Here is a 25828-nt window from a genome sequence, read left to right as displayed (position 1 = left end):
GCCTACACTGTGCACTTGGACCTACAGTGTCTGGAAGGTAGACACAGATTTTAACCAGCATCTGCAGTTTTTTTCTACAACACTATCTGGGCCTACAGCGCCCCCCCCCCCCCCGGGACAAGGCTTAATACGGGACAAACCGGTATAACTCAAAATACGGGATGTTCCGGCTAATACGGGACAGTTGGCAACCCTAATCCATATCCATTTCCATCCCGCCTGCAGCGCCGTCGGTGTAATGAACCCTTCTGCGCTGCGGGCGGCGCTGCTGTGGCGTGCCCCAGCGTGTGTACTGAGCCCTCCCATACTCGGGCGGCGCTGCTGTGGCAGGTGTAGAGAGTCCTCCCACACTGCGGGGCGCTGCTGTGGCGGGCCCCGGCGGGTGTAGTGAGTCCTCCCACACTGCGGGTGCCCCTGGCGGCCGGAGGGCGGGCTGGCGGGCGAAGGGGGAGCGGTGCGGTGCGGCCCAGCCTGGCCTGGCGTGGGTGGGGGCTCGGGCGCTGCTCCACGATGGCGATGCACAACAAGGCGCAGGCACCGCAGATCCCCGACACCCGGCGGGAGCTGGCCGAGCTGGTGAAGAGGAAGCAGGAGCTGGCGGTACGCGGGGCGGGGGCCGCTGCGGGGAACCGGCGCGAAGCTTCTGGAAGGAGGCGGGACCTGGCGCGGCGGCGGGATGCGGCCCGGGCCCGGGAGAGCCCTGCCTGTGAGGGGCGGCGGCGGCGGGATGTCGCCTGGGGAGTGGGGGTCGTCGGCCCATGAAAGGCGGTGTGGGGAGAGGAGTGGGGAGGGGAATGGAATCAGTCCGTGCGGCCCTTGTCCAGTTGCAGGCCAGGCCAGGTACTGTACAGGTGGGGCCTCTGCAGGGCCTGTGTACAAGGTGTGGGCCAGCAGTGCAGTGTGCATCCAACCGACGTCTGCATCTACAGGGCAACAGCATTTGACCAATGGCTACTGGATTTTGCGGGCCAGCAATGTTCATTCAACTGGCGAAGGATCCCGACCCGAGACGTCACCCAGTCTCTCCAGAGATGCTGCCTGACCCGCTGAGTTATTGCAGCATTTTGTGTCTATCTTCGATTTACCTCCTACCTACCATCTGCAGTTCTTTTCTACACATAATGCCAACTTTATACCTGGTTATTGTAATTGAACCATCTACATGTTACATTTTCTGTGTCACCCTCAGCCCTTGAAATAAGGTATTTCTTAAATTTTCTTGAAACAGGAGTGTATCAAATCTGTTCTTGCTCTCAAATCAATTTCATTCCCCACTTATTTCCTGGAAACCTATTCTCACACATAGGTTACACCCTCCTGATTTTCCCACCTTCCTTCCACATTTCACAACCAGCACGCCTGGGATGTGGGAGGCAACATGGGGTTGTGGGGATGGCAGGTTCTCGCTAGTCAAAGGAAGAACATATAATCTCCACCCTATATAGCACAGGGGTTCAGAATCACAGGTCGCAGGAGCTATGAGAAAGTTGCACGAGCAACTTCCAAGGTCAATTCAAGTCAATTTTATTTGTATAGCACATTTAAAAACAACCCACGTTGACCAAAGTGCTGTACATCTGATTAGGTTCCAATGGAAAAAAAATGAAACATACAGTAGCACGCAAACAGTTCACAGCGCCTCCTCAATGAGCCTCAAACGCTAGGGAGTAGAAATAGGTTTTGAGCCTGGACTTAAAGGAGTCGATGGAGGGGGCAGTTCTGATGGGGAGAGGGATGCTGTTCCACAGTCTAGGAGCTGCAACCGCAAAAGCGCGGTCACCCCTGAGCTTAAGCCTAGACCGCGGGATAGTGAGTAGCCCCAAGTCGGCCGACCTGAGGGACCTGGAGTTAGAGAGGGGGGTTAGAAGATTTTTGATGTAGGGGGGGGAGTGTCCATTTAGGGCTTTATACGTGAATAGGAGAAGCTATTCTTGATGACTACTTGATGATAAGATAATTAAAAACAAATGTATGTGTTCCTGTCAGGCAGCAAAGTATTCAGGACCAACATTACTTGAACATGTGATTGTAAATGTGCATGTTTAGAGCCACCATATCTGGACCACAAATTGCAATCCTTATCTGATTAAACCCACAGCTGGAGGTGTGGAGCTTCGCGTGCAGCTAGTGTTTATTTTGTGTATTCCAGCCATTGAACTCCCTGGCATATCCCATCTATCTAGTGAAATCTATCATCTTACTCAGTAAAAATCTTTTTAAACAGTGATCACTGAAGCCTTGAGTAGCAGACTTCAGTGGTCACACAAGGAACTCCAGAACTGGAATCTTGCATAGAACACAAAGTGCTGACTCAGCGGGTCAGGCAGCATCTGTGAAGGGAATGATAGGTGACTTTTTGGGTCGGGACCCCTCTTCAAACTGGTCCGTTCCCTCCAAAGATGCTGCCTGACCTGCTGAGTTATTCTAGCACTTTGTGTTCTATGCAAGATTCCAGCATCTGGGGATTCTTGTCTGACTACTGAAATCCACAAATGTTATTTGTGACATCCAATGAACACATGGAGCAGCATTTATGCCATCATTCAGTTTCTTCATCAGCATTGCTATTCTACCTGCAGTAAAAACAGAGGAGCAGTGCTCAGCCATTCAGCCACGCAAAGCCACATCGCCTTTCTTTTTGTGCGGTCCAAACTCATGTTTATCAACCCACGGTCTGTTTCCCTTGCAATCTTTGATTTCTTTTGGTGGGGTCAATAAGATGCATATTATATATAGGCCAAAAGATTGCAGAGCACTGAGATGCAAATGGAACCAGGTGTCCTAGTAGTGCAGGGTTCACAGAAGACAAGGCTGCAAGTATTGATGGTGACCAGGAAAAGCAATGAATATATTGCTTATTATGGAATTGAATACAAAAGTAGAAAGGTTATGTTTCAGTAAAATGGGATGTTGGTGAGGCCACATCTAAAGTACTATATATAGTATAGGCTGACATAGTGGCGCAGTGGTAGAGTTGCTGCCTTACAGCGCCAGAGTCCTGGGTTTGATCCTGACTAAAGGTGCTTCCTGAACAGAGTTTGTACGTTCTCCCTGTTACCATGTGGGTTTCTCCGGGTGCTCAGGTTTCCTCCCACACTCCAAAGACGTACCGTTTGTAGGTTAATTGGTTTTGGTAAAATTGTAAATTGTCCTAGTAGTACGCCCCGCCAACAGTCTGTCTGTCTCTTCCTTCTTTGTGTTTTAATAGTATGAGTTAAATGTATGTTTTTAGTGTTCTTTAGCTTGTTTTGGGGGGTTGGGGGAAACTTTTTCTAATTTCTTACCTCGAAGGAGATGCGATTTTTTTTTTCCGTAATAATAATAATATATTCCTGTATTCGTCCCACACCGGGGAAATTTACATCGTATCTCCGTCAGCATTGCAGTCTAACATCAAGGAGTTGGCGGCCTTTGCTGGAGACCGACTTTTGAGAGCTCCACCGCAGGTGTCTACGGGACTTTAACATCACGAAGCCCACGTTCCCTTTGCCAGGGATCAACCTTGGAGCTCCAACCGTGGATGCTTGCGGGCTCTAACATCTGGTCAGAGACCAACTTTGGGAACTCCAAACCGCGGGATCTTCGACCGCCCCGACGCAGGAGCTTCAATGGATGGTTCGACCGCCCCGACCGCGGGAGCTCCGACCGCCCCGACATGGGAGCTCCGACCGCCCCGACATGGGAGCTCCGACCGCCCCGACATGGGAGCTTCGACCGCGGGAGCTCCGACCGCCCCGACATGGGAGCTCCGACCGCGGGAGCTCCGACCGCCCCGACATGGGAGCTCCGACCGCGGGAGCTCCGACCGCCCCGACATGGGAGCTTCAACCGCGGGAGCTCCGTCCCACCCCGACATGGGAGCTTCGACCGCCTCGACATGGGAGCTCCGACCGCCCCGACATGGGAGCTCCGACCGCCCCGACATGGGAGCTTCGACCGCCCCGACATGGGAGCCCCGACCGCCCCGACATGGGAGCTCCAACCGCCCCGACATGGGAGCTCCGACCGCCCCGACATGGGAGCTCCGACCGCCCCGACATGGGAGCTCCGACCGCCCCGACATGGGAGCTCCGACCACGGGAGCTCCAACCGCCCCGACATGGGAGCTCCGACCGCCCCGACATGGGAGCTCCGACCGCCCCGACATGGGAGCTTCCGACCGCCCCGACGCAGGAGCTTCGACGGATGGTTCGGCCGTCCCGACCGCGGGAGAATAAAGGAAAAAGATTAGACTTTTTTTGCCTTCCATCGCAGTGAGGAATGTGGGGAATCTGCTGAGATGGATGTTTATGTACTGGAATCTGGACCTTATTGAATAATGCGGAGAAAGGTTTATGCTTAGAATGTGACTAATCTTTCTATCACAACATTCAGTAATAGGTGTAGGAAAAAAACTGCAGATGCTGGTTAAAATCGAAGGTAGACACAAAATGTCTACAGCGGGTCAGGCAACATCTCGGGAGAGAAGAAATGGGTGACGTTTCGGGTCGAGACCCTTCTTCAGGGGGCGTACCGCCCCCTCCCCTGACATCAATCTGAAGAAGGGTCTCGACCCGAAACGTCACCCATTCCTTCCCTCCCAAGATGCTGCCTGACCCGCTGAGTTACTCCAGCATTTTGTGTCTACATTCAGTAATAGGTCTTTGTAGTCTTTATAATTTAATGAAATGTGTTAAGCATTTTATTTTCTATACTGGTTCTATTTTTTTTAATTGCCACTGCTTTTTCCATAACAGAATAAAATTGCAAAACAAGAGAATTTTTGTTCTGCTACAGCTTTAATAGTTACTTTATTCTTTTCACAGGAGACTTTGGCAAACCTCGAACGACAGATTTATGCCTTTGAAGGAAGTTATTTGGAAGATACCCAGATGTATGGGAATATTATTCGAGGATGGGATCGTTATTTAACCAATCAGAAGTACGTGTTAACAGCAAGAGCCTTTGCACCATGCTCGCAAAACATTGGCGCATCTTCGTCTTAATTCTAACATTTCTGTATATATTATGTAGTGGATGTTATTCTATTTTCATCATTAAGGCTTTTGACTGACATATTATGAATGGGTTGCCTAGTATTCATTATTTTGACTTTTCAAACAAAGAGGCTAAAAAAAATATCTTGCATAACATAACATAACATAACAAAACTTTATTGTCACTCGGCACAACACCGAACGAAATTTCAGCAGTCACAGCAAAAAAAGAAAAGAACACAGGACACACGACCCCAACACAAACATCCATCACAGTGGCTCCAAACACCCCCTCACTGTGATGGAGGCAACAAAACTTCCCCTCTCCTCCCCCCGCACCCACGGACAGACAGCTCGACCCCTACCGAGGCAAACGACACGCACAGCCCCCGCAAGGGGATGGAAGGCCCCCCGGCTGAGCCGTCCCGGGCACTGAAACGTCCCGTGGCCGCACCAGGCGATGTTAAGTCCAGCGGCCGAGCCGCACCGGGCACCGAAACGTCCCGCGGCCGAGCCGCACCGGGCACTGAAACGTCCCGCAGCCGAGCCGTTCCGGCGATGTTAAGTCCAGCGGCCGAGCCGCACCGGGCACCGAAACGTCCCGCGGCCGAGCCGCGCTGGCGATGCCAAGCCCCGCAGCCGAGCCGCGCCGGGCACCGAAACGTCCCGCAGCCGAGCCGCACCGGGCACTGAAACGTCCCGCAGCCGAGCCGCGCCGGCGATGTTAAGTCCCGCATAGAAACATAGAAAATAGGTACAGGAGGAGACCATTCGGCCCTTTGAGCCAGCACCGCCATTCATTGTGATCATGGCTGATCATCCACAATCAGTAACCCGTGCCTGCCTTCTCCCCATATCCCTTGATTCCACTAGCCCATGGAGCTCCATCTAACTCTCTTAAATTCATCCAGTGATTTGGCCTCCACTGCCCTCTGTGGCAGAGAATTCCACAAATTCACAACTCTCTGGGTGAAAAGGTTCCTTTTCACCTCAGTTTTAAATGGCCTCCCCTTTATTCTAAGACTGTGGCCCCTGGTCCTGGACTCCCCCAACATTGGGAACATTTTTCCTGCATCTAGCTTGTCCAGTCCTTTTATAATTTTATATGTCTCTATAAGATCCCCTCTATGTAGATTGATGATAGAAACATAGAAAATAGGTGCAGGAGTAGGCCGTTCGGCCCTTCGAGCCTGCACCGCCATTCAATATGATCATGGCTGATCATCCAACTCAGTATCCCGTACCTGCCTTCTCTGCATACCCCCTGAGCCCTTTAGCCACAAGGGCCACATCTAACTCCCTCTTAAATATAGCCAATGAACTGGCCTCAACTACCTTCTGTGGCAAAGAATTCCACAGATTCACCACTCTGTGTGAGAAAAAAACTTTCTCATCTCGGTCCTAAAAGATTTCCCCCTTATCCTTAAACTGTGACCCCTCGTTCTGGACTTCCCCAACATCGGGAACAATCTTCCTGCATCTAGCCTGTCCAACCCCTTGAATTTTGTACGTTTCTATAAGATCCCCCCTCAATCTTCTAACTTCCAGCGAGTACAAGCCGAGTCTATCCAGTCTTTCTTCATATGAAAGTCCTGCCATCCCAGGAATCAATCTGGTGAACCTTCTCTGTACTCCCTCAATGGCAAGAATGTCTTTCCTCAGATTAGTAGACCAAAACTCTCCAGGTGTGGTCTCACCAATACCCTGTACAACTACAGCAGAACCTCCCTGCTCCTATACTCAAATCCCCTCGCTATGAATGCCAACATACCATTCGCTTTCTTCACTGCCTGCTGCACCTGCATGCCTATTTTCAATGACTGGTGTACCACGACACCCAGGTCTCGTTGCATCTCCCCTTCTAATCGGCCACCATTCAGATAATAGTCTGCTTTCCTGTTCTTGCCACCAAAGTGGATAACCTCACATTTATCCACATTATACTGCACCTGCCATGCCTTTGCCCACTCACCTAACCTATCCAAGTCACGTTGCAGCCTCCTAGCATCCTCCTCACAGCTAACACTGCCCCCCAGCTTCGAAAAATAATTTAATCCATTTTATAATAAGGCTGTAACGTAGTAAAATGTGGAAAAAGTGAGGGTCTGAATACTTTCTGAATGAACTGTACCTACAGGAATGGAGCTGTACACATCAATTATTGGTTGGTAATTACTTTGGATGTTTTACCTATTGAGGGCTGTATTCTGTTTCAGAAACACCAACAGCAAGAACGATCGAAGGAACAGGAAGTTTAAAGAAGCGGAACGGCTCTTTAGCAAGTCCTCTGTTACCTCAGTAGCAGTGCGTAAAATAACTTTTTTAATATATGATTATAGAGTGCTGAAAATTTGCAGATCTACTTTGTGCTATTGTGTTCAGTGTTATCTGATCCCTCTTTCATTGTAGGCAGTGAGTGCATTGACTGGTGTCCAGGATCAATTGGTGGAAAAACGTAAGTATCAGAAGCATGCTTGATCTTTCCTTTCCACTGGCCAAGTCGCTTGACCAGATAAAATGAGTCACTTGGCACTGAAGATACTGGAATCTGGAGTAACAAACAAACTGCTGGAGGAGCTCAGTGGGTCAAGTAACATGTGTGGGGACAGAGTTAATGTGTCCCTTGCTCCACCTCCAACATTGTCTCCTGAATTTAGTGTCTTGAAGTAGCCTCTTACGTTGGCGAGACCAAATGTAGACAGGTGACCATTTGCGGTGCACCTACAGTGGACATCGTTGCCTCTTGGTTGCATTGCATCTCATGTTCACAAGTGATAGAAGCAGAATTAAGCCATTCAGCCATCAAGTCTACTCCGCCATTCAATCATGGCTGATCTATCTCTCCCTCCTCACCTCATTCTTCTGCCTTCTCCCCATAACCCCTGACACCCTTACTAAACAAGAATCTATATCTGCATTAAAAATATCCATCGACGGCCTCGGCCTTCTGTGGCAATGAATTCCACAGATTCACTCATCTCTGACTAAAAGATTCCTCCTCGTCTCCTTCCTTAAGGAACGTCCTTTAATTCTGAGGCTGTGACCTCTAGTCCTAGACTCTCCCACCAGTGGACACATCCTTGCCACATCCACGCTATCCAGGCCTTTCACTATTTGGTAAATTTCTATTAGGTCCCCCCTCATCCTTGCAGAGGCCCACTGCCGTCAAATGCTCATCATATGTTAACCCACTAATTTCTGGGATCATTTCAAATTTCATTCCCTTATTGACCTGTCAGTTTTTGGACTTCCCCATTGCCATTGTGAGGCTAAACATAACTGCACCTCCTATTCTGCCTAGGTCGTCTACAACTCAACAGTATGAACGTAGAATTGTCCAATTTCAGGTAACCCACGGTACCTATGCTCCTTTTCCTCCCTTTCACCCCCTCCTGGATTATCTGCCTATCACCCATACTCTGCGTCTCAGAACAGTACAACAGAGGAATGGGCATTTTGGCCAAAAATATTTGTGCAAAACTAATCTGCCTGTACATAATCCAAATCCCTCACCTCCAGGTGCCTATCTAAACGCCTCAAATGCTCCAATCATACCTGTCTGCACCAACACCCCTGGGAATGCGTTCCAGGCATCCACTACTCATTACAGCTATGCCCTCCAGTGTTGGTCATTTCCACCCTGCGATAAAAGGTTCTGACTATCCTATCCATTCCTCTCATAATTTTATATACTTCTGTCAAGTCTATCTTCAATCTCTGAAGTTCCAGAGAAAACAATCCAAGTCTATCCAACCTTCCCCTGTAGCTGAAACTCTTTAATCCAGGCAGCGTTCTGGTAAACCACCTCTGCACCCTGTACAATGTCTCCACATCTTTCCTGGAATAGGGCGACCAGAACTGCACGCTGTGCTCCAAACGTGGCTAATCAAAGTCCTATAGAGTTGCATCGTGACTTCATGACTCTTATAGCTAATGCCCCATCAATGAAGGCAAGCATACCAGACTCCTTGGTCATCCACGGTTCCCCTTCCTTGCCGTCCTTATCCCTCCTCCTTACTAGAACGTGCTGATCCTGCACTTTGATCAGCTGGCTTTTAAACAACTCCCACAGGTCTCGACCCGAAACATCACCCATTCGTTCTCTCCAGATATGCCTGTCCCGCTGAGTTATTCCAGCATTTTGTGTCTACCTACATGTCAGCTGTGGACATGCCCAATAACAACTGCTCCCAATCTACCCGCCATAGCTCCTGCCTAGTATTGTAAGATAGGAAAATAACTGCAGATGCTGGTACAAATCGAAGGTATTTATTCACAAAATGCTGGAGTAACTCAGCAGGTCAGGCAGCATCTCGGGAGAGAAGGAATGGGTGACGTTTCGGGTCGAGACCCTTCTTCAGACTTCAATGCCTAGCATTGTAATCAGCCTTTTCCCAATTGAATCATTCCCCCAACATCCAAAAAAGTTCACATTAAAAAAAAATCTTAAAACGTATGGTGTTGTGATCACAAACTTCTGGTTGTATCCTCGCCCACAAACTTCCAACTACCCATCTCCTCCCCCTTATTTGGTCAATTTATCATCTTCCTTACATAATCAGATTCTTTGTTTCTCGTTATCACATTCCAACCACTTCTATATCCCCCCCCACCCCCACCAATCTGGCTCTATCTGCTACTTATTTATTTTTCCTTATCTGACCCTACATTTCACCCACAAGCTTCGGTCACCTAGCACCTCCGTTCCCCTCCCACAACAGTTCCATCTGCTCAACCTTTCCCTCCTCGCCTGGTTCCCCTATTGTCCGCCAGCCCCTGCCTCACCCCTCCCCTTGCCTCTTTACATCAGCTATCTGCCTTCTCCTCCATTAACTCCTTTTTCCTCCGTAGATGTTGCTTGACCCACCGAGTTCAACAGCAGTTTGATTTTTACTCTTGGCCAGATGAGCAAGCCGCATCTTGGCAAACGTGGATTGTGTTGGAGCACTTCATTTGAAATGTTTGTGGTAGTTGCAGGGGATGGGGCTGGAGGTTGGGTGGATGGAAGAGTGGAATGCCCACGTACTGTGATATAGACATCGCCATCACTAGTTCAAAAACTAGTGCTCCAAATTAAATGCATTGCTGACACCCATTTTATTAATTGATGTTAACCTGAACAGACTTGTGATTTCATCTGCTATTTTATTTATCATATCAGTGAAATAAACACCCATTCAAATTGCTCACGTCAATAATGTAAAATTGATACTGAAAACAGTGTAGCCTCAATGCTGTCAATAGTGTGATATATATTTTCATGGTTCACTAAATCATTGTTGTTTTGCATGTGGGTGCAATTGCCAAATGTTTGCATTGTACTTTCAGAAATTTCCTGCTGCAATAAATTCTAAGTTGTGTGATTAAACTTTAATGCTATTTTAGAAGCTTGTTTAACATTTTCCTTGTTTTTTGTGTTGAGGTGCTTTGAGGAATGTAATTATCAGAACTTGAATTACCAATCATTCTTTTCATATCCGTGACACCTGTGTGAAATATATCAGGTGAACCGGGCAGTGGGACAGAAAGTGACAATTCACCAGACTTCCAGAATCAGGAGAATGAACCGAACCAGGAAGACACTGAGGAACTGGATGGCTCGCACTTACAGGGTGTGAAACCCCAGAAAGCAGCCTCCTCTACATCGTCCAGCAGCCACCATGGGAGCCACAAGAAAAGGAAAAACAAAAATCGACACAGGTAATTCTGTGTTGACGTTTGTGAAATTGTACGATGTGGAGTGGATGCATTGTGTCGGAGAATTTTTGGGAATGTGGGGAACAAACCAGGACATGACATGTGGGATTTCCACTTGTAATCTATTTTTTATAATAAAAGAATAGCAGCATCTTGATAATAAGCTGTTCCGTAAATTGTATTTATTAGTATTATATCAGTAAAGTTTTATTTTAGTTGCTGTTTATTGTTGGGACTCTTCACCCGCCCAAAAGCCTTGGAATTAAATAGATTAATGTCCTTAGTGTTCTATGCAATGTTTTTCAAAATTCATTGAATATTTTCTGCCAAGTTTATGACTATTGAGTGAAAAATATTTTTGATATTTTTGTCTGTCCATTAAATTGATCAAAACACCGGTAGTCTTTTGCCCTTTTGCTAAAATGTTATAATAAAAAAAGGTAGAGACTCTGGTTTGGATCATTGATATGTTAACGTGTGCTTTCTTTCCTCCTTTATGCTACCATCAAGCCCATCTGGCATGTTTGATTATGACTTTGAGTAAGTTTGTTTTCTGTCAGTATATGTGCTGTCTCTTTTCCAGTATTACCCTTTACTGTGATGTGTAGACTAGCTCTTTATGGATGTATCTTCACCAGTAGTTGCTATAGGATTGAATATGTGCCTGTATATAACTTTGCATTGATTATCAGGCATTAAATTCGGCTTTTGTTTAGGATATGTTCTGTATATAAGGATGACAATATCACAGTATTTCATGAACTAAGTGTAAAATCTCCTGATAAATATCTGTCATTTATCTGAGATGTACAATGCCCTCCATAATGTTTGGGACAAAGACCCATCATTTATTTATTTGCCTCTGTACTCTGCAATTTGAGATTTGTAATAGAAAAAACCACATGTAGTTAAAGTGCACATTGTCAGATTTTATTTAAAGGTATTTTTATACATTTTGGTTTCACCATGTAGAAATTACAGCTGTGTTTACACATAGTCCCCCCATTTCAGGGCACCATAATGCTTGGGATACATGGCTTCACAGGTGTTTGTAATTGCTCAGGTGTGTTTAATTGCCTCCTTAATGCAGGTATTAGGGAGCTCTCAGCGCCCAGTCTTTCCTTCGGTCTTTCCATCACCTTTGGAAACTTTTATTGCTGTTTATCAACATGAGGACCAAAGTTGTGCCAATGAAGGTCAACAAAGCCATTGTGAGACTGAGAAACAAGAATAAAACTGTTAGAGACATCAGCCAATCCTTCGGCTTACTAAAATCAACTGTTTGGATCATCATTAAGAAGAAAGAGAGTACTGTTGAGCTTACTAATCGCAAAGGGACTGGCAGGCCAAGGAAGACCTCCACAGCTGATAACAAATGAATTCTCTCTATAATAAAGAAAATCCCCAAACACCTGTCCGACAGATCAGAAACACTCTTCAGGAGTCAGGTGTGGATTTATCAATGACCACTGTCCGCAGAAGACTTCATGAACAGAAATACAGAGGCTACACTGCAAGATGCAAACCACTGGTTAGCTGCAAAAATAGGATGGCCAGGTTACAGTTTGCCAAGAAGTACTTAAAAGAGCAACCACAGTTTTAGAAAAAGGTCTTGTGGACAGATGAGACGAAGAACTTATATCAGAGTGATGGCAAGAGCAAAGTGTGGAGGAGAGAAGGAAGTGCCCAAGATCCAAAGCATGCCACCTCATCTGTGAAACACGGTGGTGGGGGTGTTATGGCCTGGGCATGTATGGCTGCTGAAGGTACTGGCTCACTTATCTTCATTGATGATACAACTGCTGATGGTAGTAGCATAATGAATTCTGAAGTGTATAGACACATCCTATCTGCTCAAGTTCAAACAAATGCCTCAAAACTCATTGGCCAGCCGTTCATTCTAAAGCAAAACACTGATCCCAAACATACTGCTAAAGCAACAAAGGAGTTTTTCAAAGTTAAAAAATGGTAAATTCTTGAGTGGCCAAGTCTATCACTTGATCTGAATCCAATTGAGTACGCCTTTTATATGCTGAAGAGAAAACTGAAGGGGACTAGCCCCCAAAACAAGCATAAGCTAAAGATGGCTGCAATATAGGCCTGGCAGAGCATCACCAGAGAAGACACCCAGCAACTGGTGATGTCCATGAATCGCAGACTTCAAGCAGTCATTGCATGCAGAGGATGTGCAACAAAATACTAAACATGACTACTTTCATTTACATGACATTGCTGTGTCCAAAACATTATGGTGCCCTGAAATGGGGGGACTATGTATAAACACTGCTGTAATTTCTACATGGTGAAACCAAAATGTATAAAAATGGGATTTATTAAAATCTGACTATGCACTTTAACCACATGTGATTGTTTCTATTACAAATTTCAAATTGTGGAGTACAGAGGCAAATAAATAAATGATGGGTCTTTGTCCCAAATATTATGGAGGGCACTGTATGTGTAAGTGTGGAAGTCCATGTTGGTGGGCAGAATGTGTGTGCAAATCAAGTCCCCTTTGCACACCACAATTGTTTCAACTCATACCAGTAGTGTGTGCAGTTTGGCATCGATCGATTAGTTTACCATAAGTGTGCAGTTCTGAATATGGCCACAAATAGTCCTCAGTAAGTTAAGTAAACCATCTTTTTAGAAACAGGCAGATAATTACCTTAATTCAATCTACAAAGCAGCAGGGATTTGGTTATCGATCATTTTCCGCAAATCCTTGACTAGGTCACCTAGGTCCTTTTTATCTTTATTACCATTCTGTGCTTGAGTTATACAGAATGCAAAGAACAAATCCTTGGGTACAAAATGGATAACTGATGTGTACATTGCATTTTTATATATATTGACGGTTACATAGAAACAGGTGCAGGAGTGGGCCATTCGGCCCTTCGACCCATTCAATATGATCATGGCTGATCATCTAAAATCAGTACCCCGTTCCTGCTTTTCCCCCATATCATAGAAACATGGAAAATAGGTGCAGGAGGAGGTCATTCGGCCCTTCGAGCCAGCAACGCCATTCATTGTGATCATGGGTGATCATCCACGATCAGTAACCTGTGCCCAACTTCTCCCCATATCCCTTGATTCCACTAGCCCCCAGAGCTCTATCTAACTCTCTTAAATTCATCCAGTGATTTGGCCTCCACTGCTCTCTGGCAGAGAATTCCACAAATTCACAACTCTCTGGGTGAAAATGTTCCTTCGCACCTCAGTTTTAAATAGCCTCCCCTTTATTCTAAGACTGTGGCCCCTGGTTCTGAACTCCCCCAACATTGGGAACATTTTTCCTGCATCTAGCTTGTCCAGTCTTTTTATAATTTTATATGTCTCTAAGATCCCCTCTCATCCTAAACTCCAGTGAATACAAGCTAGTCTTTTCAATCTTTCCTTATATGACAGCCCCGCCATTCCAGGGATCAATCTCGTGAACCTACGCTGCAATGCCTCAATTACAAGGATGTCCTTCCTCAAATTAGGAGGCCAAAACTGTACACAATACTCCAGATGTGGTCTTAGACAACTGCCGCAGAACCTCTTTACTCCTATATTGAAATATTCTCGTTATGAAGGCCATTAACTTTCTTCACTGCCTGCTGTACCTGCATGCCAACTTTCAGTGACTTGTGTACAAGGACACCCAGGTCTCGCTGCACTTCCCCCCTTACCTAACCTGACACCATTGAGATAAAAATATGCCTCCTTGTTTTTGCCGCCAAAGTGGATAACCTCACATTTATCTATATTATACTGCATCTGCTGCGCATCTGCCCACTCACTCAACCTGTCCAGGTCACCCTGCAACCTCCTAGCATCCTTTTCGCAGTTCACACTGCCACCCAGCTTTGTGTCTTTTCCCGTGATTCCTTTAACCCTAAGAGCGAAATCTAACTCTCTCTTGAAAACATCCAGTGAATTGGCCTCCACTGCCTTGTGTGGCACAGAATTCCACAGATTCACAACTCTGGGTGAAAAAGTTTTTCCTCGTCTCAGTTCTAAATAACCTACCCTTTATTCTTAAACTGTGACCCCTGGTTCTGGACTTCCCCAACATCGGGAACATTTTTCCAGCATCTAGCTTCTAGATAATCCTCCAACATTTTTGGCACCTCCAACGAGATCCCACTACTGGCCACATCTTCCCATCTGCAACTTTTTCTGCTTTCCGCAGAGACCGTTGCCTCCGCACTCCCTGGTCAACTTGTCCCTTCCCATCCAAACCACGTCTTCCCCAGGTACTTTCCCCTGCAACCGCAGGAGATGCAACACCTGTCCCTTTATCTCCTCCCTCGACTCCGTCCAAGGACCCTAACAGTCTTTTCAGGTGAGGCAGAAGTTCACTTGCACCTCCTCCAACCTCATCTACTGTATCCTCTGTTCCAGGTGACAACTTCTGTGTATCAGCCAGACCAAGCGCAGAATACCTCTGCTCAGTCCGCTTTAACCTGACTGATCTCCCGGTGGCTCAGCATTTTAACTCACCCTCCCATTCCCAATCTGAACTTTCTGTCCTGGGCCTCCTCTATTGTCAGAGTGAGGCCCAGTGCAAATTGGAGGAACAGCACCTTGTATTTCACTTGGGTGGCTTACACCCCAGCGGTATGAACATTGACTTCTCTAACTTGAAGTAGCCTTTGCATTCCCTCTCTCTCCATCCCCTCCCGCTCCCCCAACCCAGTTCTCCCACCAGTCTTACTGTCTCTGGCTACATCCAATCTCTGTACTGCCCACTCCCCTGACATCAGTCTGAAGAAGTGTCTTGACCCGAAACGTCACCCATTCCTTCTCTCCAGAGATGCTGCCTGTCCCACTGAGTTACTCCAGCATTTTGTGTCTATCATTCAGATAATAATCTGCCTTCCTTTTCTTGCCACCAAAGTGGATAACCTTACATTTATCCACATTATACTGCATCTGCCCACTCACATAATCTATCCAAGTCACCCTGCAGCCTCATAGCATCCTCATCGCACCTCACACTGCCACCCAGCTTTGTGTCATCCGCAAACTTGGAGATAGTACATTTAATTCTCTTGTCTAAATCGTTAATATATATTGTAAATAATTGGGGTCCCAACACCGAGCCTTGCGGCATCCCACTAGTCACTGCCTGCCATTCTGAAAAGGACCCGTTAATTTCTACTGTTTGCTTCCTGTCTGCCAACCAGTTCTCTATCCATGCCAATACCCTACCCCCAATACCATGTGCTCTAATTTTGCACACTAATCTCTTGTGTGGGACCTTGTCAAAGGCTTTTTGAAAGTCCAGATACACCACATCCACTGGCTCTCCCTTGTCCATTCTACTTGTTACATCCTCAAAAAATTCCAGAAGATTAGTCAAGCATGATTTTCCCTTCATAAGTCCATGCTGACTTTGACCGATCCTGTCACTGCTTTCCAAATGCGCTGCTATAACATCTTTAATAATCAACTCCAGCATCTTCCCCACTACCGATGTAAGGCTAACTGGTCTATAATTCCCTGTTTTCTCTCTTCCCTCCTTTCTTGAAAATTGGAGTTACATTGGCTACCCTCCAGTCCATAGGAACTGATCCAGATTCAAGAGAACATTGGAAAATGATCATCCATGATTTCTAGGGCCACCTCCTTGAGTACTCTGGGATGCAGAACATCAGGCCCTGGGGATTTATGTGCCTTCAGTCCCAACAGTTTACCTGACACTATTTCATGACTAATGTGGATTCCCTTCAGTTCCTCCCTCCCACTTGATCCTCAATCCCCTAGTATTTCTGGGAGTTTGTTTGTGTCTTTCTTAGTGAAGACAGAACAAAAGTACTTATTTAACTGTTCTGCCATTTCCTTATTTCATACAATTGTTACACACCAAGTACATAAAGATTAGAACCTATGTCTAAATACGTGAGTCCATACAAGATTGTTTTATATAGTGTGTTTATAGTTGGCATCAGTCATTATGATTCTCTGTGGCTCTTTCGGTGCATGGGTTGGAAGTCTTGGTAACCAACTTGAAATTTGGAACTGGATAAAGAATGCCTTAATTAAAAGTTACTTTGCGATACTGTAACATTTTTGCTGATTTTATGGATTTTGCCATTCTAGACTCTAGCCTGATCAATCTCCTCGAGTAGAAATAACCTTCTCCAGTAAAACAGTTGAGTGCGCTTTTCTAAATTTTCTGGTGGATGTAGGTTCACTACCCATAATTTGGTAGTAAATCAAATCTGCCACTTAGGAGTCTATGATTCAAAAGCAGTGAAGCAGCCACATTATCGTCTGTGATTCCAACCTCCAGCAAGGCCAGATCATTGTTTCCCCATCTCCCCCTTTCTGCCAGCTTCTCTGGTCTATTGGCTTCAGTCATGCCAAGTCTCTCTCAAAATGTAAACAGCATAACAAGAACTTTAGGCCTATATATATTTGATAGCATCGATTGACCAGAATGTTTAAATAATTTCTCAGCACCTGCTGTCAATTTGGAAAATTCCCACAATGCAATAACTTTCAACATTAGTTGGCATAAGATTCTTCTTTTGGAGACGAGGACTAGTAAGGGCTAAAAAAAAATTTAAAATAGAACAATCACTTAAAGAGAAATGAGTTATGAACTAATCATTAAGTTGAAATGGTTTTAGATTCTGGGCATTGCTGTCAATATCAATAGATGACAAGTGTGATTTTTCAAGGTAGTGTCACTTTCTAAGATATTCTTCTTCTGAATTTAATCGTAGGATTGATATCAAACTGAACAAAAAGCCAAGAACTGTGAGTACAATTTGAATTTTTCTTGCCACATGTTTTAGAATGTTGTGGGTGTCTGATTTAAAATGAGAAAGTGAAACATGTTGGGTAGAATTGGCTGCTGGTGAAGAGGATGACAGTGCTTTGCAGCCTGCCACATCCATTGGTGAATCGTGGTGGATAATTGAGGACCTAGTATAAATACAAATTTCAAAGACCTTCCTTTCAGATGGCAGAAGACCCCAGCTAGTAGTTACAGACGATCAGGGTGAAGACACTTGAAACAGTCATATCTGCTTCTGAGGTTTCCACACATAGTGAAGTTAATTTCTGCCAAATTGAATTTTGTGCATGATATCAAGAAACTACTAAATTCATTGGTTAGTCCAGAACTAATTCTACCGTGAGCCATGGGTGGCAGAAGGCCCCAGCGAGCCGTGGCCACACCCTGACAACCGGTCTAGCCCGCCTGCCTCGGAACCTGGAGAGGGAGGCTGCCGAAGACCAGGCACTCGAGAGGGGTGGAGGGAGTCGGCAACGGTGGTGGATGCTGGACAAAGGCCGCTAAAAAGGATCGGGGGTCTTGCCTTCCACCCCCCAGGCCGGCTGCAGGAGGCAGCCCGGGGCATGAAGGTTGAAGATGGCCGAGCAATCAGAAGGACAATGGTTCGCATGACGACCAGATGGAGGAGGCAACTGCAACAGGACTTTATGGTCAGCTATAGTTGGGACTAACATGGGACTAACATGGCACCAAAACCTGGCAACTATCGCATTAGACTCAGTGGGCTGTTTTGATGCATTATGTACTTATTGTACTTGTACATGGCAATAATCTTCTGATCTTTATGCAAAAAAGAATTTCCCTGTACCTTGGTACAAGTGATAATAAATAAACCATTGAACCATTAATTGTATTTATGGCCATTGCAGCAGAACAGCTACATGCTTGCATCTAACATACATTGAGGAATGGTGCCCAAGTGTGTCCTGCTGAGAAAACATATCCAGCTAATTATTGTACCATTGGTGATCTTCAGCAAAGATACCATAAATGTCGCTATGAATAGTCTGCTCTCTGTATGTTTAGCCATGACCATTCAATTCTTGACTACGTAACAAAAATCTGCATTCCACAAGCACAGTCCACAAGCCCCTAGTTTAGACTGATCATTATGTGAAGGAAGGAACTGCAGATGCTGGTTTATACCAAAGATAGACATAAAATGCTGGAGTAACTCAGCGGGACAAGCGGCATCTCTGGAGAGAAGGAATGGGTGACGTTTCGGGTTAAGACCCTTCTTCAGACTGAGAGTCGGGAGGGGGAACAACAGAGCATACGAAGCACACAAAGATAACAACGAAGCATACAAAGATAAAAATCTAATCAGAACAGTCTGACTGGTCGGAGAACTGAAACAAGAGAAAACTCTTTACTCAGTAGAATTGTAACTTGCATAAAGGAAGATAGTTGCAGGTGTTGAAGTGAATCATCTCATGGTTTATGTTTCCTTATGTCGTTAAGGACACTATTCAGCCCATTGTGTTTATGTTGGCTTTCTGAACAATTCTGTCAGTGCTACTTCATCCATTTTTCTGCAATATATTCTCTCTTGCATGCATTCAATTTCCTATATTGGCTGCAAAATTACTAGGGTAGCTTTCCGAGATGTTTTAGACAACACATCTCATTGATCTGGAATGAAGGCAGCAGTCACAAGGGAACATCAACAATTTCAACTCCTCCAACCCAACTGGAAAATATATTGCAGTTCGTGTAACATAGTGTCGAACTACTGTAAATCCTGACCCAACAGCACAGGAGGGGCAACTACATCACATGGATGACAGCTTGTGAAGAATGCAATTCCACAACCACCTCACTTTCACTACAATTAAGGATAAGCGGGGACCTGTCCTGATCTAATAAAGACTTCAGAAAATCACCGTTTTAACTTGAAGACTAGTCTTTCTGTTACAGGCCCACCACTGATTTTCCTGCGCCCTTGGTTCCAGAGCCTTTCTGGAATATCCGTTTTAGGCCCCCTGAAAAGTTGGTTGCAGAAGTCGGCTATGGGAACGGATCTGCGGGATCCAGCCGGGCTGCAGTTCCAGAGCTCGGCCACAGGGGGCAAATTCGACCTGTCGATTGCTGCAGAAGTCCTGATGAGGTTGAGTTCACCACCTCACCTGGCCAAGACACCACATTTTCAGAGGGATTTCCAGGGGTGGATTTTGTCCAGATTAAAGGGAAGGGATGGACCATCTGTTGCCGAAACATCGGTGATGGACCTGTTTAACAAAATGTTTTACATAGAAAATGTAAAGGACAGCAAAATCCATTTTCAGACTGGACTGGAGGACTAGTTGTTAACTAATGATAAAATTGTGCTCGTTTTTATATAAGCTGCATTCCACAAAGTAACATGAATTTAAATGTTAATTTGACAATTTCCACAACTTTTGTGAACCAAACATAATAGATTTTATTTTCTTTGAAGATACAATGTAAATTAGTCACAATTGGAAGAATTAATTTGAATCAGTTTAAAAAAAAAATCCCAGTTAAATAGACCAAGCATTAATTGCTATAGTTAAGTAATGCAAGCAGAACATTGGCCATTTTACATTCAGTGAATGTCCAATTTCCAGCCGCAGTTCAGTGTAAGATAGTGTCAGCTCTCGGCTGCACATACGACCGGTTGATACATAGGACATTTTTGACTATTGGTGTAACTACTTTATTTGTCATTTCTGTAGGATTATTGAAGGACCTTTGCCAGTTGCTGGTGCCAGGATCAAAGTTTGAGGAACATGGATATAAAAAACAATTAAAATCGAGTTGCTTGAAGCATTTAACGTGATTTTAACTGAACTCCACTGTGTGAAGGCAGCCACGCCGCCTCCTGATGTTCGAGGCCACACATTGCGTCTTTATCAGCTGCATCTGATTTGTGTTCTACTGGACGTCGCTGTTTGATTACAGCCTATTTGTTCGTTCTTTGTACAACTAAAGCATCCATTGGGTTTTATACTCAATTTAAACTGTCATGGGGTGGGAGGGTTTGGGGAATTAATTGATCGCTTTTATGTCTGTTGTGACTCAGTTTGACTATTTGATGTTACCCGTGGCATTTACGTGAGATTGTATTCTACCTAAAGAGTTGTGTTTCATTTGGTAAAATTCAATTTTAAATCTCTTATTGCAAGTTCCTGTATCACTTTGAGTACAAATGGCAGATCATTTTTCTTTGTCCTGAACTTTATTTGAAATAATTCAATCTGTGCTGGAGTGTGCCTTGCCAGATTTTATATGCAGGCACGATGTTCTCATTTTGGGGTCAAAGCCTTGTGTAGCTGTGAGTTTGAGAAAAGCACAGAAGGCCATATCCTCCAGATATTTCTAAATGGACTCAATGGAGTTAGATTTAATAGCAACATGTGGTTTTATTTTTTGAACCCATTATATTTTTCGTGCTTTGGATATTGTATGTATAAAATATTACCTTTTTAATTTGTACAATTATGACTTTTTTTGGACACATGGCTTTATTATTTTTTTTAAAAGAAGGAAAATGGATTTGTGACCATTTTGTATTAAAGAAGTTAAATGTATTGTTGTTCCCTCAGTTATTGATAAGGTCTGCTCTTAACACCCGACGAGGAGTACTTGACCCAGTTGAAAAATATCTGCCAAAGGCTGACGGAAAGTGCAGTACTTTGCATTGATGGATGTGTACAACAGTTTATTGTCATAATGCACAAGTATAGTGAGGTACAAATGGGCCTGTACTCGCTGGAATTCCGAAGGATCGATAAGGTGCTGGTCAGGTTGCATTTGCAGTATTTTGAGCAATTTTTTGTTGCACAGCTGAGGAAGGATGTGCAGGTGCTGGAGAGGGTCCAGAGGAGGGTTATGAGAATTATCCCTGGAATGAGTGGGTTAACATATCATGAGCGTTTGTCGGCACTGAGCCTGCACTTGGAAGGATGATGGGGGACCTCATTGAAACTTACCGCATAGTGAAAAGCCTGGATAGAGTAGATGTGTTGAGGATGTTTCCACGAGTGGGAGAGTCTAGGATTAGATGCCGTTGCTTCAGAGTAATAGGATGTACCTTTAGAAATGAGATGAGGAGGAATTTCTTTGATCAGAGGGTGGTGAATCTGTGGAGTTCATTGCCACATAAGGCTGTGGAGGCCATCAAAAGATATTTTAAAGGCTGAGATTGATAGATTCTTAATTAGTACGGGTGTCAAGGGTTATGGGGAGAAGGCAGGAGAATGGGGTTGAGAGGGAAAGATAGATCAGCCATGATTGAATGGCAGAAGAGATTTGATGTGCCAAATGGCCTAATTCTGTTCCTATCACTAAAGAACAAATACAGTGTAAATCTCGCAGCAGCCTCACAGACACGTAGACTCACAAACACAAACAGATTTATTTTCACACACAATTGCTAAAGCATCCTCTCCAATTCCATTGGCCTCAACACATTGGTCTTTTGAACCTCACTATACTTGTGCATTATGACAATAAACTTGTACACATCCATCAATGCAAAGTACTGCACTTTCCGTCAGCCTTTGGCAGATATTTGGCAAATATTGTAGCTGGAACATTTTTGGATGGTGTGTGTAGGAGCCATTTTGCAGTTATTAGTGTGGGCAAGTTGGGCCGAAAGGCCTGTTTCAATAGACAATAGGTGCAGGAGGAGGCCATTCGGCCCTTTGAGCCAGTGTTAATTCAATGTGATCATGGCTGATCATTCTCAATCAGTACCCCGTTCCTGCCTTCTCCCCACACCCCCTGACTCCGCTATCCTTAAGAGCTCTATCTAGCTCTCTTGAATGCATTCAGAGAATTGACCTCCACTGCCTTCTGAGGCAGAGAATTCCACAGATTCACAACTCTCTGACTGAAAAAGTTTTTCCTCATCTCAGTTCTAAATGGCCTACCCCTTATTCTTGAACTGTGGCCCCTTGTTCTGGACTCCCCCAACATTGGGAACATGTTTCCTGTCTCTAACGTGTCTAACCCCTTAATAATCTTATACGTTTCAATAAGATCTCTCATCCTTCTAAATTCCAGTGTATACAAGCCTAGCCTAGTTTCCACATTATCACTCTATGACTGACTTGGAAGGTTGTTGACTGATGACCTGCTGTATGGGAGAAGGCAAAAGATGCCATTGCACCGTTTAAACAAAGATGCGTGCAATCTCCCAAAGCACTGGTCAGCCGTTATCTTTTAATTAGTGCCACATAAATAGATTTGGTCATTCCATTGCTGTTTGTCAGCTTGGCTGAATGTAAATTATTTGTCCTGTGTGGTTACATAGTAGTGACTGAATTGTGAAGTAATTCCTGAATAGTGAAATACTTTGAGATTTTATATGTAGAAACAAATTTATTATTTTGATACCTTTGTTATTGATTTGACACCATCATTATAGGTGACTTAAGAGCAGGGTAATTGATATTGTAAAGGTTGTGGTGAAAGTAATTTTCTGAATTGCAGAAAAGTCGGGAACAGAGCAAGGAAGACCGTTGGCTGAGAGCAAAGTAAGTGTTAATTGCTGTGTGTAAAGGCAGTTTAAAAAGAGCGCCAAGAGGCCGTTTGTAGTCAGTCAGAAAAGTGCATAACTCCAAGCTTGTCAGGAAGGCAGTATAGAAATGAGTACCTGGATTGGTTGATCAATTAAAGTAGAAGTTTGGTAAATTGGCCAATTAAGTAATTTAGTGACTGATATAAGCAAGACTTGCACAAGGGGTGCAGCCCTGTTGAGGGAAGTGCCCTGTGAGAAAAGTGTGAGTCTTTGGCTGCGAGTCTTTGGCTGCGAGGAGGCTGAGGTGAGGAGGTTACGCTTGTTTTTGCCCCTGAATTGTTTTTGACTTCACTAAAGTAATGGCGGACAAGTTGGTGCAGTGTGTTTCTTGCAGGATGTGGGAAGGTAGGGATACCGCTGGAGCTTCTGGGAGCGACACCTGCAAGAACTGTGTCCAGGTGCGGCTCCTGAATGGACGTGTGGCGGAGTTGGAAAGGCAGCTGGAAGACCTCAGGGCCATCCGGGAATGTGAGAGTTTCCTGGACAGGACCTACTGCGAGGCTGTCACGCCAAGGGTCCAGGTCGAGTGAAGGTGGGGGACCGTTTCAGGGGGGAGCAAACGTGGACTACAGGAGACCCCGGTGGCTGTGCCTATTGCAAACAGGTACACCCTCTTGGGAGCTGTTGGGGCAGAAGACGCTTCCAGTCCGAGCGGCGGACGTGTTGGCAGATCTAACCCGGGCAAGGAAACTCGACCGGGGAGACCAAAGTCAGGAAGAGCCATAGTAGTGGGTGACTCCATTGTCCGAGGTACGGACAGTAGATTCTGTGGCGACAGGCGGGACTCGAGGATGATCTGTTGCCTCCCTGGTGCCAGGGTTCAAGACATCACGGGGCGGCTTCAGAACATCCTAGCGAGGGAAGGCGATCTACTGGAAGTAGTTGTGCATGTGGGCACGAACGACGTCGGAAGGAAGAGGAAGGAGATACTGCAACGTGAGTTTAGAGAGTTAGGAAGAAGTCTGAGAAGTTGGACGTCGAAGGTGGTTGTCTCTGGACTGCTACCTGTACCTCGTGCTAGTGAGACAATAGGTGCAGGAGGAGGCCATTCGGCCCTTTGAGCCAGCACCGCCATTCAATGTGATCATGGCTGATCATTCTCAATCAGTACCCCGTTCCTGCCTTCTCCCCATACCCCCTGACTCCTCTATCCTTAAGACCTCTATCCAGCTCTCTCTTGAATGCATTCAGAGAATTGGCCTCCAGCGCCTTCTGAGGCAGAGAATTCCACAGATTCACAACTCTCTGACTGAAAAAGTTTTTCCTCATCTCAGTTCTAAATGGCCTACCCCTTATTCTTAAACTGTGGCCCCTTGATCTGGACTCCCACAACATTGGGAACATGTTTCCTGCCTCTAACGTGTCCAACCCCATAATAATCTTATACGTTTCGATAAGATCTCCTCCCATCCTTCTAAATTCCAGTGTATACAAGCCTAGTCGTTCCAGTCTTTCAACATATGAAAGTCCCGCCATTCCGGGAATTAACATAGTAAACCGCTGCACGCCCTCAATAGCAAGAATATCCTTCCTCAAATTTGGAGACCAAAACTGCACACAGTATTCCAGGTGCGGTCTCACTAGGGCCCTGTACAACTGCAGAAGGACCTCTTTGCTCCTAAACTCAAATCCATTGGCTTTCTTCACTGCCTGCTGTACCTGCATGCTTCCTTTCAGTGACTGATGCACTAGGACACCCAGATCTCGTTGTACGTCCCCTGTTCCTAACTTGACACCATTCAGATAATACTCTGCCTTCCTATTCTTACCACCAAAGTGGATAACCTCACACTTCATATCATATCATATATATACAGCCGGAAACAGGCCTTTTCGGCCCTCCAAGTCCATGCCGCCCAGTGATCCCCGTACATTAACACTATCCTACACCCACTAGGGACAATTTTTACATTTACCCAGCCAATTAACCTACATACCTGTACGGGTTTGGAGTGTGGGAGGAAACCGAAGATCTCGGAGAAAACCCACGCAGGTCACGGGGAGAACGTACAAACTCCTTACAGTGCAGCACCCGTAGTCAGGATCGAACCTGAGTCTCCGGCGCTGCATTCGCTGTAAAGCAGCAACTCTACCGCTGCGCTACTGTGCCGCCCGTACTTATCCACATTAAACTGCATCTGCCATGCATCCGCCCACTCACACAACCTGTCCAAGTCACCCTGCAACCTCATAGCATCTTGCTCACAGTTCACACTACCACCCAGCTTTGTATCATCTGCAAATTTGCTAATGGTACTTTTAATCCCTTCATCCAAGTCATTAATGTATATTGTAAATAGCTGCGGTCCCAGCACCGAGCCTTGCGGTACTCCACTAGTTACTGCCTGCCATTCTGAAATGGACCCAGTTATCCCCACTCTTTGCTTTCTGTCTGTCAACCAATTTTCTATCCATGTCAGTACCCTACCTCCAATACCATGTGCTCTAATTTTGCCCACTAATCTCCTATGTGGAACCTTGTCAAAGGCTTTCTGAAAGTCAAGGTACACTACATCCCCAGTCAATTTATTCACAAAATGCTGGAGTAACTCAGCAGGTCAGGCAGCATCTCGGGAGAGAAGGAATGGGTGATGTTTCGGGTCGAGACCCTGTCAATTTTCCTGGTTACATCCTCAAAGAATTCCAGAAGTTTAGTCAAGCATGATTTCCCGTTCATAAATCCACGCTGCCTTGGAACAATCCTGTTACTACTATCCAAATGCTCTGCAATTTCGTCTTTTATAATTGATTCCAGCATCTTCCCCACCACTGATGTCAGACTAACTGGTCTATAATTTCCCGTTTTCTCTCTCC

At 45.3% G+C, this 25828-nt stretch overlaps 1 protein-coding gene across 2 annotated transcripts; it reads left to right on the top strand.

Annotated features, from left to right (window-relative positions):
* Positions 1 to 419: 419 nt before the first annotated feature.
* meaf6 (MYST/Esa1-associated factor 6) lies at positions 420 to 21010 on the top strand. Of its 2 annotated transcripts, XM_078423214.1 has the most exons (8): positions 420 to 600; positions 4806 to 4921; positions 7193 to 7280; positions 7386 to 7431; positions 10481 to 10676; positions 11184 to 11213; positions 17396 to 17429; positions 20166 to 21008. In XM_078423214.1, exons 1-8 carry the CDS (start codon positions 511 to 513, stop codon positions 20172 to 20174), a joined length of 609 nt encoding a protein of 202 aa, XP_078279340.1. In that variant the 5' UTR covers positions 420 to 510; the 3' UTR covers positions 20175 to 21008. The 2 variants fall into 2 exon arrangements, with proteins under 2 accessions (XP_078279340.1, XP_078279341.1); XM_078423215.1 differs by lacking the exon at positions 11184 to 11213 and having other exon boundaries at positions 20166 to 21010.
* Positions 21011 to 25828: the final 4818 nt, after the last annotated feature.

The sequence above is a fragment of the Rhinoraja longicauda genome, chromosome 27 (genome assembly GCF_053455715.1).
Source record: "Rhinoraja longicauda isolate Sanriku21f chromosome 27, sRhiLon1.1, whole genome shotgun sequence".
NCBI lineage: Eukaryota > Metazoa > Chordata > Chondrichthyes > Rajiformes > Arhynchobatidae > Rhinoraja > Rhinoraja longicauda.
This window is presented reverse-complemented; position numbering and strand designations above follow the sequence as displayed.